Here is a 12,397-nt window from a genome sequence, read left to right on the forward strand (position 1 = left end):
CTCTAATTGAAAACTAAGGGTATTACACTTGTGCAGTGTTGTGACCCACCCACTGGGCAAAGTCATCCTATGTTTTATAGATTTCATCCTTATCTGTTTTTCTTAATTTACTCTTCCAAATTTTCTGTTTTGAGTCCCAGTGAATTCTTTTGTTGCTAGCTGATATCTTTTTTCAAAAAGGGCAAGTTGTTGGAAAATGTGGGCTTGTGTTGCGCCTTCGCAAATTGTGGGTTGATTCTGAAAAGATCAGATCCTATTACTGTGTAGCTACTGTCAGATTTACCAGCTTGGCCTTATCTCTCTGAATAGGATGGACTTTGTCATTGCTAAGAAAAAAAATCTGCATTCAATTTTGAATGGAAAATCCATACTGATTATTTCCTAAAATATATACTCTGGTATAATGATTGCAATTGGTCTGTACCTACATTGCAGCTACTGTAGAGCTTCACCAAAGATATATTTTTGACACTTTCAATTGACTGTTACTTACACAGCTAAAAATATGTATTTGACTGAAAGTATTTATGATATAAATACCTCGAAATTAAAAAAAAAAAAAATTATGGAAAGGTGTATATGAAGCTTGAATTTCAAGGGATGCAAATATTACAGCCATCTAACTTACTTTTTCTAGTGTAATAAAACTATAATTAATAACGTCATAATTGTATATTCCCATCATCTAACTATACTATGCTGTGTATGCTACTGGGTGAATGTAATTGAAATGTCAGACTTTATATGAGTTTGTGATATAATATATAACAGAACACATTAAATGAACAATCGATACAATAAAAATAGTTAATCAGAAAGTAATCTGAATCAACCAAAAGGGATACATAAATCTCCTTTTGCTTGTGTGACACCATATAGCCAAAATATAAAAAGGAAAAGAAAGACTGGAGATGTGTTTTAGAGGTAATCTCTTCACCTAGAGTGCCTCCTGGTCATGTTATTTTGTGATATACATGCCTGAAAGACAAGCTCTGTGGTAAATGTCATCGATGACTTTGACAAACAGAAAAATCTGTAGTTAAAACTCTCAGAAATAATCCGAAGAATATTGCTCTTGCATGTCACATCAGTTTGGAATACCAATTTACATGGAAAGTTAATGTACTATTCTATCTAATTTCAGAATTTCTACATAGACACCACCAGGAAATTGTGCTCAGATCAAGATGCTGCTGTTTTGGAATTGCAAGTTAGTTGTCAAAAAGATTTGGTGCATTGTGAGAATAAGGACATGACTGGGAAAGCTACACTAGTGGAAACCGCTGTGACTAAAGGTCAGTATAGCTTTATGGTTTGAGCTATTAATACAACAAAGCTTAACCTCAGCCCTAATGAAAATTTGTCATACAGGAGTATCTTGTGTGATTTCACTTGGAATCTGTGGCTTAGTCAAAGAGGGATGAAAAGGGAACCTTTCTGTTCTTCCTCCATAAATGCCATAAGGCAAATTCATCCAGGCTCTCAGCAGCAGCATGGTATTAAACTCTGTCTGACACTGCAGCATGAATATTCAGTGGTTTTTAGGAACAGAAGACTGAAAAACATGTGCTGTCCTTTTGCTTTACAGTGACGCATACACGTAATCTGTTATTAAAAAAATACCTATCCCAAAGTATTTTAAGATGAGAAAGCTGTTTACATTAAAGATATAGAGATGCCTTCAACTCATATTTTTGTATTTTGAAGAACATAATAATACTGAGAAAAATCCTTGATCAATAATTGTTTTTAAATTTTTCTCTACTTGTTTGTATTTCCCATAATTTTGATAGAAGGCTAGTTCTTCTACTTATCTTTCAAGTTTTTCCTTTTTCAGATATGAACCATACTGAAGTTGAAAGGCTAAATCATGAGAGGACAAATCCAAATTTATTTTATGTATTTCAACTTGGCAGTTAATACTAAAAAATTATTTCATTAATCTCTCGGTCACAGGTTATATTTGAGATATGAAAAAATCACATTAATTAGAACACTGGAACATTTCGAAGACTAAAGCATGAGTATTCATCCTCACAGCATTTGTTAACTCATAATTGATATCAATAGAAGAACTTCTTATGAAGTTCCTCTTTTTTTTCCTTGTCATTCAGTGTGCAAGACTCTTAAAAAGAATAGTCTATTTGACACTATGTGTATTGAAACTTCTAAAAGCTACATAAACCAATTTTCTGGAGAAGACTTACAGTGCCATGCTAAATATTCACTAATCCTTATTGGTGTGGAAATTGATTATTTGGGGACTGATTATTGAAAGTGATGTGGTTTAACCCCTGTCAGTGACTAAGCCTCACACAGCTGCTTGCTCACTCCCCACCAGCAGGATGGGGGGAGAATTGGAAGAGAAAAAGCCAGAAAACTTGTGGGTTGAGAGAAAGACAGGGAAAGCAAAAACCACTCACACAAACAAAGAAAAACAAGGAATTAATTCAAGGCTTCCCATGGGCAGGCAGGTGTTCAGCCATCTCCAGGACAGCAGAGCCTCATCTCATGTAACAGTGATTTGGGAAGACAAACTCGATCACTCCAAATGTCCCCTCCTTCCTCCTTCTATCCCTTTGGTCAGTTTGGGTCACCTGTCCCAAACTCCAATTTCCCTTGCCAGCCATGGCAGTATGAGAAGGAGAAAAGCTCTTGGATCTGTGCAAGCCCTGCTCATAAAAAAAGCCCTTGCACATAAAAAAATTCTCCATATTATCCACCCTGTGTTCAGCACAAATCCAAAACTGCCCTGTACTTGTCACTAAGAATACAATTAATTCTGCCAAAACCAGCACAATATTTTGGTACCTGGCAGCATCTAAATAAAATTCTAGATTTGTTATTTTGTGGCTTTGAAAAATCTCTTTTCAGGCTTTGTTTTGTCACTGTTTAATGATTTGATTAGATTTTATAGGGGTAAATGGTGAAGCTTACATGTCAGCAGGTACAAAGGACAGTATCCTCAGTTTAAATCCCGCAAAACAAAAAGAATACCAATATGGGTTAACATGGTACTCATTTCTTATTAAGGGCACTTCCTGTAAATCACCGAGGCTTGACTTTGAAAACCATTGTCCATGCTACAGGGATTAATTGGGTCACTTGCCTGGGTTAGTCTCTGTGGGGTGAGGCAGACATGGGACGCAGAGGGAACACACCTGAAGAAAATGTGACCAGTGCCTCTTTGAGAAAGAAGGCAGACATAAAATTTATTCTGAGGACTGGCTTATTGACAAGCACAAAAGTCAGTGCTTGAGTAGGTGCTTAACTCTATTGGCCTAGACTCCTCACAGACAAGAAATGTGACACAGGCTAAAATCTCAAAGTGCCTTTATGGTGAAGAGTCTTCAAATATTTTTCTGAATGCAGCTTCTCAGTTTGTGCAAAAAGTGAAGTCATAGAGTCACTTCCTGTGCCTGTTACAGGAATTGTACAGCAGTTTCTAAGCTGAGCTCCATTGACTGAGAAAAGTGGTATGGAGCCACTGTTACTAAAGCTTCAGCTCAATAAAAGGACTGGGAGGTCACTTGGTCTTTCCGTTTTTCTACTGTGAAGGTATTTGTTACTTCTTGTGTTTCTTTTGTAGCTGGAAGTGTCTGGGAAGTGTCTGTCTCCATCTTCTTCCTATCTTCCCATCAGGTACTGATGCCCAGTGATAACATCTTCCCTGAGCCTTTTCTTCACCAGGCTGAACAGCCTCAGCCCTCTCAGCCTCTCCTTCTATTTCAGATGCTTCAGGCGCTTGATCACCTTCATGACCCTCTGCTGGACTTGCTCCAGAATATCCATGTCCCTCTTGTACTGGGAGCCCAGATCTGGACCCAACACTCTAGGTGTGCTCTCACCAGTGTTATCAGGGGGACAAGGATCTCTGCTGGCACCACTTTGCCTAATGCAGCCCAGGAAGTGTTGGACCACTTTGCCACAAAGACACATTGTTGGAGCATGGTCAGCTTGTCTTCCAGGACCCCAATGTTTTCCTGGGAAAAGCTGTTTTCCAGTCATTCCTTCCCAGGCCTTGCATTTTCTTCCACTGAACTTCATGAAAGTCCTCCCTGCCCAGTTCTCCCACCTGTTCAGGTCCTTTTGGATGGCAGCACAACCATCTCAGCTGCTCCTCCCATTGAAAACTTACTAAAGGAAGCTCGTTTCCATCTACTGCTCCATTAATGAATCACTGTGTCTGTAGCAGGCACCCACAGCATCACTCATATTGGTCTCTCCATTAAATCTTGACCCAGAAACTCTCAGGGGATTCTTCACAAGTCCCTAGGCAAGAAAGCTGCTTCTGTTAGCCACGATACCAGCAAGATTTCTTCCTTCTCCTTCATGCCATGTGTTAGCTCATGCAGTTTGTGGTTCTGGACCTGGACTTTTTGCAACAGTTCCAGGTTTGGACCTTCTGCTGAACTTGTTTCAGCACCATGGTGAAATGCTGCAATATCACTGACTGTCCCATCTGCCCTGCTTGAAGTCTGTCTGCCTTCTCTCTCTTTATTCATTCAGAGATAATAGCATTTGTCTTTTGTCCACCCCATTAAACCTTATTTATATGTCATTGATAACCCTTTTTTATAATCTCCAAAAGCCCTTGATTTTTATTGTGATTTTTCAGCTTCTAGCACAATTCTGTTTTTCTTAGCCAATTCTTCACTTGCTCTTAATTCTGAAACAATCTAATTAAAAAGAATGTTTTTTCTAGAGCCTTTTTCAGGTTTGAAAATATCTTTTCTCTATTGTTCTTGTTCTATTTCCTTTGGCACTCATTGCATCAAGATCCTAATATTTGCTGTGACATCCCTTCAGAGAAAGCAGAGTTTACTTTTCTTCTGGCTGAGACCATCATTAGTCATGGTAGACTGATGACTTAACTCCTCCTGCTTCTAGTAGACATATTTTTTTAAAACTTTAGCTATCAGTCCGGCTTATTTTTTCCTGTGTTATTCCATGAATTTATGGCTGGAGACATGTGCTTTGCAGGTAGCTTCCAGGTAGCTTCAGGTGTATGACCAAGAGTATTAGAGAAAAAAAATTGTGTTAGGACTGCTGAAGGCTTGCATGACTGGTACTGCAAACATTTACAGCACTAACTCTTCCTATGCATCTGAGTTCTTAGCCATGTATCTGATTCAAAAGCCCATCAGTCACAGGTCTCCTGGCTCATTTCTCATTAAAATTTCAATTAGTTAATTTGAAGTTCATCCTCTTCACTCTGTTGGCTTAGGCTATTCATGGAACACCAGATACAGGATAGCTTTTGTTGCTGAGTACCTCTTTTAGTTCTCAGTTGTCCTTCTTGTTTTGTTCCTAGTACCTCTCTTAGTATGCACACTGGAAATCATGAAGTAGTATCATATGATACTTCTTTTGCAAGACTAGGAAATTGCTTCCTATTTAATTGCCTTAGAGTATATCCCTTTACAAATTGTCCAAACTGGAGTAAAGTGTGAGTTTGAGCTAGGCAGATGTAACCCAGTCCAAAGAACAGTGATGGATTGTACTCTGACATACACAAATAAAAGCTAAAATTTTTCCTGAAAGTTATATGTTAGTATAGTCCAAAATTATTTGGCTTGATTAAAAGATAATTGCAGAATTATACAGGAGAGCAGATTAGATTATGGAACAGTTCTTCCTGGCCAGACAAGGAATCCCCATGAGTCCACTGCTGCGTGCAGCAGGCTTGCCTGTTCCAGAGGGTGTACTCTGCTCTGCTAATTCAAAAGATAATGGATTAGAAAATATGTCAAGACTAATAACACAGACACACTCCTGTAGGTTTTGAGTGGGAGGAAATGCACCATTCACTGACTAATCTTTAAACTTCTACTGATGAATGTTAAGCCACCCTCCAAAGCACCAACCTGTTTCAAATTCCTAATAAGGATGTTGAATCTGTACTCTCAAAAACCCCCCTAGTTACAGAAAAAATTTCTATTTCTTACCAAAGGCCAGATAGTTCCAAAAAGAAAAACAACGTTTTTTCCTCCATTTTAAAGCCTCTGTTGACTTTCTTTACAGAGTTCATGTTAATAAAGATAGGATTTATTATCTTTGCTTCTAAGAAATGGAACCTTCTTCTTCTGTTGCAATTAAACCTGAATAGGCCACTGAAGATACTATTTTCTTATATTTGACTAAGGTTGAATTAATTAAAAATGGTAGCAATATCTGCAGGATAATAACTCTCATCAGAAATCTGCTGTATCAGTTTTTCTTTATCCTTGAAATTTATTCTAAGTAGAGTTTCTAGAACATTACATAATCTTGTTCATGGCATAGGTTTCTGGAATAGTTACAGTCTGCAACAAAACATTGTTTATGCTGATTTTGTTCATTCGTGTCAGGATATTTTAGAGAAGATATTTATATATTCTGTCTTTAGGCACTTGATTTAGGAGGCTGGTGGGCTGGAGAAAAAAAAAAGAGGATTGGGTCTTCCATTCGTGCTTTAGGATGCACATATATCTACTAAATTTTCGAAGATGGTTCAAGAAACTTCTGCCCTGTAGCTTGCTGTCTTATTAGTGAAGACAATACTTTGACTATGGCACTCTGCTCTAAAACAAATATTAATATGAATTAAACATAATGACCCCAAAAACTTAAATCAAAATGTAGAATTATTAATTATTTAAAAAAAATAAAAGCTGCTTTTTTTTGATGATCGCAGGGATTTTGTACTAGTGTTCTGAACTAGGTGCATGGGAATAAACAATATGAGTTAGGAATCCTTTCCTGTATTTGTGTGTGACAACTCCCTCCAGCTTCCCACTCAGCTCGGTCTTTGATTAGGGAAATACTGATATTAGATTCTTTGGTTCCCATGGTCATGTAATTTTCTTTAAAAAAAAAAATAATTGTGTTTTCATCTGTAAACACAGAATTTATCCTTAGCTGATACATCTTCTGAGGTAAGTTTAAAAAAAGGCAAGAAAATTACTTAAAATATGGAGATCATATCATTTTATAGGATGTGAGTACACTTTCGTAAATGATGTTGAAATGTTTTCAATCAGCTTTACTCTCAACCAAACTCTAACTTGTTTTACAGCAGGGAGAAGAAAGCACAGGCTCTGAATCCCTCTAATTTCACTGGTTTATTAGATATGACTTATTTTAATTGCAGTAATATTCAGAGATTTCAGGCAGGAGCTTAGGCGGTTGCAAGGAGGAGGTATGACAGCATAATATGTAGTTAAACCAAAGGTTTAATTCATGTGAGTGCCCTTTCCCACTCTCTGGCAGTGCTGCTGGCTCTGCTCCCCCAGTCCTGTGCAGAGCAGCCCTTGAACGTCTCTGATGGTCCCCTGAGCCCCACTCTGCATCCTCTTGCAGGAACTTATTTTGAGGCAAGAAATATGAGACTGTTTAAAACTTGTGGCAACCATTTCTCATCTGCAAGAGTTGTTGTTACACTGGGGATTTATTTTATATGAGGCAGTAGTGAAACGGTGGAAACTAGATCTCAAAAACTTCAATAAAACCAGCAAAACAGACCAGAAAAAAAACTGACAAAGAAAAACATTTTAAAGTAAAAGGACAGTGAAAGACATCAACAGTTGTCTATTTCAGGAAATTTAAGATTCTTTTAAAGGAATTCAGACTAATCTTTTCCAAACATTAGTTTAGGAGATTCTAGAGGAAGATAAATATTACCCATACATTAAATGCAACCCTACAGTTTATGTGAAATATTTTGATTGTGGCACATAACAGTTTTTAAAGATATGCTACATCATCCCATGAAGTCATGGTTGATGGATATCAGCTCAAGGAACAGTCCATTAGTTTTATGGGCTCTGATTCTTCTAACACTGATCGGCTTTCAGCAGCACTCCCTAAGGAATTAGTTCTCATTAGCACTGAGGAGCATCAGAACCAGGCTCACAGCAAATAAAATGCTGCTGCTCATAAAAATGCTTGGTTTATGCATATACCTTTGGTTCTGTGCGTTTTCACTTAAGTGATGTGCAGAAATAAGGATGTGGTTCTACCATGTTGAGTTCATAACATTATTGTGCAGAATATTTCACAGCTACTTTTTTCAAGTTAGGCAAAAATAAACAATAAATGCTGTGTGATTGAGTGTTAATTTATGCAGAGTTAAAACTGATCTGAAATATTTACCATAGCTATTAAACTGTGTTATGGTCACACAGCTAGAGGCATTCAGGTGTGCAGAGTTGTACATGTACATGAGTTGGGGCCTCTAGCTCTTGCCTCTTTCAAGCAAGGGTCTTGATGAGTTGGGTCATTTGTGTTGCCTACCTTTTGAAGAAGGGCAAAATGGAAACTTATGACAACCATTTCTGACCTTGAAATTTGTGAAAAACAGCAAGCATATTCTGAGAAAAAGCCAATTTATCCTACTCACTCAAAGATACAAGTGAAATTAATGGAAAGTTTTAGTCTGCAGAACACCAGCCTTCCACTATAAAGGCAAATATAATTACACAAATTGTTCCAGGAAGAGCAGAATTAATGAAATTTTATTTAATAAGCATTCAGGACTGTGGTCCCCTACTCCTCTCTGTCTTTCCTGATAATAACCAAAACTCTCCTTGCAGTGCTCCTATCAAAAGAAAAAGAGCAGGTCTGGAGCTATGTGCATGTTGAGTGGCCAACCAATATGCACACACTGATTTATCCTGCTGTCTGCTGCCAAATGGAGTGGATAACAGCTGTGTTCTGCATGCTTCTCTTTCAATAGAGGAACTAATTCAGCTCTAGCTTTAGTAACCACTGTGAGACTTCTGTCCCCTTTTCAAATCTGACTGAAATTGGCAGAAATAAACTTGTACAAGTACTGAGGATATTGATGGATGGATGGACAGCACAATGACATAAGCCTTGTTTCCTTGGCAGACTGAGATGGCCTATCTCATTCGGTAATTCAGTGTTGAGGCTAATAGATTGTTTTTTCAAACAGAGAAGAAAATTGCATTGATTTCAGGGTTCAGAATCCCCCTTGGACTGTTCAGCTTGTCTCATTAATTTCTTAATGCTTTATTGAAGTGTAAATATATTTATTTCAAAAGGAACTCTGAACAGGTTTGGGACTGGGGACAGCTGTGATTTAGTCTGGCCTGATGACATCAACATTCTTTCTCCTTGAGCTGTCTTGCTTAGAAGTGTATCAATGTGTTTACATGTGTTTGGGAAAGAAGAAAGCCTGGCTATGCCATCCATGAGCAATCTGTACCTTATATCCGTATTAGCAAGTCTAAGTGCACAAACAATATTTCCCTCACTGAATCACAGGGATTAGCTGATTCTTTCAGTGCCTGTTTTATTCATTAGTTTGCTTTTAGTGATATCAAACCCAGCCAAACTGCAAATGAACTACAAACTCAGAAATGTTTATTAACAAGATAGTGGCCACATGGGAGATATTCCATGCATTTCTAATCATATGTTTGGGGTTTTGTTTTGAGATTCTTTGTCCTTTTGATGCCTAGATCTGGAAATACTTTGCTAATTCAGCAGTGGGGGACTTGTGGCGATATAGGTCTGTGATAAACTGTGCACTGCTGTAGCCAGACAGATACTTGATTAACCTCGTATTTATTTTCAGCCTTAGAAAACCTATAAAGGAAAGGATCACACCTTCAGAAAGAAATTACTATTATCCAGTTTTCAGTCTCAGTCAGACTGGCTGACTCAGTCATGGAGAGTCTCAAGAGGAGCACAAGCGGGATTTGGAGACTGCTGGAAAATTATAGAGTTATTCTCTTGTTGAAGGGACACACAGTAGTTGAAAGTGTAAGACTGGGAGAATTCTTATTTGAGAAGTTTGGTTTCATAAAGAAGAATCTGTTTAACAAATATGGCTTGCTAGGAGTTCAGATAGTATGCTCTGATAGGTTGTTTCAGGTAGTACCCTAGAAAATTAATCAACCAAGAACACATATACCCACAACAGTGTTGCACACTGGTTTGAAATTTCAAGTGAAAGGTTTGACTTTAAAAACACAGTATCCTCAGCTCCATGACCTATGAGACTTCCTGATAAACTCTAAGGATGATTTGCCTTGGCAGTGGGTCTGTGATGGTATCACCACCATCATCTCAGCTCTAGTTGGTTCTATTGCCATCACAGGCTGGGCTAAGGGATGGGGTGGCTTTGAGGGTGAAATGGGACACTCATGGACATTAAACACCTTACAGAGTTTAGTTTCATCAGTTCAGTGGTCCCACATGTCTTGCAGAGCTTCCTCTAGCCTCAGGGAAGTGGTGGAGCACCCAAGCAGGGGATGAGACCCTGGGGCCTCCTGGCAGCAGCCAGAGCCACTGTGACCTGCAAAGTGAAGTTGTTACAGTTCCCAGATGCAGAGTAAAGCCCTCCACAGTGCTGGAGCTGCTAAGAGGCCTCCAGTGAGGATCTCTGCTCTTGTGGGAAAACATTGCTGCTTTCTGAAAGGTTTGTCCTCAGTGATGCTTCAGACCAGTCTAGGTGGATGTAAAGAAATGAACTTCAAAACCATTCATTTTAACCTCATGCCATTCTCCACTCCGTGTCTCTGCTATATCACCTTCGAAATAAGAAGCAACTGGGGGGTTCTGGCTCCAGGAAATCCCAAGGTAACACCATGGTTCCCTAGCTGCAGGGCTCCTCTTGTCAGTCGATGAAACACAAAAGCATGGGAGTGTGGTATTTTCGGGGGCCCCATCGATGGGAGGAAATGATGAATCTCACTCCATGTTCTTAGAAGGCTAATTTATTATTATATTATATTATGCTATACTAAACTATACTAAAGAATAAAGAAAGGATACAGACAGAAGGCTACAAAGAATGATGAAAACTTGTGACTCCTTCCAGAGTCCCGACACAGCCTAACCATGATTGGTCATTAAGACAAAACAATTCACATGTTGGATAAACAATCTCCAAACCACATTCCAAAGCAGCAAAACACAGGAGAAGTGAATCAGATGATTATTGTTTTCATTTTTCTCTGAGGCTTCTCAACTTCCCAGGAGAGAATCCTGGGCAAAGAGATTTTTGAGAAAATATGACGGTGACATGGGAGCACATCTGTGGTAAGGATGGTACATGCAACTCATGGCAGGGGGACTGCTCTTCTCTTGATATGGTCAGATAATTTTATCTGCCTGCTTTTATGCTGCTAGTGATTACACCAGCTAAACTTCTCAATAAACTTTAAAGTTATTCATGCATAGATAGCAGGAAGTGGTCAGCTTAGAGGTACAAGCCTATGCAAAAAACTGAAATAGTCTTGAGTGAAGACACCCTTGTAAAGTGCTCAGCTCATTTTCATTGTTGTTCTGTCACAGATACTGTTCAGAAAATTGAGCAAGTCATTTAGGATCTCTGAAAAATATGAATGTGAAGAGAACATTGTTTTCTTTGCTTTTATGGTTGTCTTTTTGAATTGTACAATTTTTCTTCTCCAGGCCAAGGGCAGAGTCTTCCATTTCCTTAGAGTTATTTTTTGCTGATTTTTCAGGCCTAGCAAGAAACTATGAGGCAGAAGAGGATGAGGAAGAAGAACATGACTACAGCTATATTGATGAAAACATAATTGAAAACATAAGAAAAGTATTTCATGGCACCAGCATTAGAAATGAGCATACAGTCTCCAAAGGAAGAAGGTGAGTGTAAGCTGGGATCACTTGTGGATGCAAACAAGTGCAGGCAGAGTGATTTTTCAGACTGGCTGGTAACCTTCATTTCCCAAAACAAGAGAGGTTTTCCCCTGGGAACTTCCACTGTTGCTGCAAATGTCCTGTGAGTAAGGCAGAAAAGGCTCGTCTGAGCTGCCACCTGTGACCTCTTAGCCATGTCACCTTTGTTAAAGGAGAACCTATCGTTGTCCTGGGGATAGAAGGCCCTTTTTCTGATTTGTGCCAATTTGCTCTGAAATTATACTGCTCTGAATGCAGCCCTTTTCCTCTTTCTGGAAGTGGATGCCTTGTTGTGCATTTTTATGCTTTAATAACTTTCAGGCATTATCTCTATTTTCATTAAATCTGCAAGGTTCTGCTCTGGCAGTCTGCAGTGACTTTAAGTGCCAGTGAAGAGGGCCTTTATTTCTAAAAATTTCTAGGTGTCATTTCCAGCTAAACACAGATGAGAATTTTTCTAGACATGAGTGAAACTGTGGTCACAGTTCTTTTCACTCATAGCTGAACCTTCTATGAATTTCACTTGGTTTGGCTGAATTGCTTCTTTTGTGAGGAGAAATCCTTGAAAACTCAGGAAAAACTTGAAATATTGTGTTTCAGATATTTAACATGAAGTATTTAATTTCAAAATGAACTTTGTATTTATTTGTAAATTATGTGCAACATTCATACTGTGTTTAAGTTAAGCAACATAGTGAATATGAAGTAAGGTGGGTTTTTTTCTGCAATGCCCAAATCCCTC

General features: G+C 38.5%; 1 protein-coding gene across 1 annotated transcript in view; it reads left to right on the forward strand.

The window, feature by feature from the left end:
• The window catches only part of THEMIS (thymocyte selection associated), a 71,711-nt gene extending 60,085 nt beyond the window's left edge, over positions 1-11,626 (forward strand). Inside the window, exons 5-6 of the mRNA XM_036404573.1 lie at positions 1,145-1,295; positions 11,478-11,626. Coding sequence (XP_036260466.1) covers positions 1,145-1,295; positions 11,478-11,626 — 300 coding nt within the window. The remainder of the gene's footprint in view (positions 1-1,144; positions 1,296-11,477) is intronic.
• Positions 11,627-12,397: the final 771 nt, after the last annotated feature.

Source organism: Molothrus ater, chromosome 3, assembly GCF_012460135.2.
Source record: "Molothrus ater isolate BHLD 08-10-18 breed brown headed cowbird chromosome 3, BPBGC_Mater_1.1, whole genome shotgun sequence".
NCBI lineage: Eukaryota > Metazoa > Chordata > Aves > Passeriformes > Icteridae > Molothrus > Molothrus ater.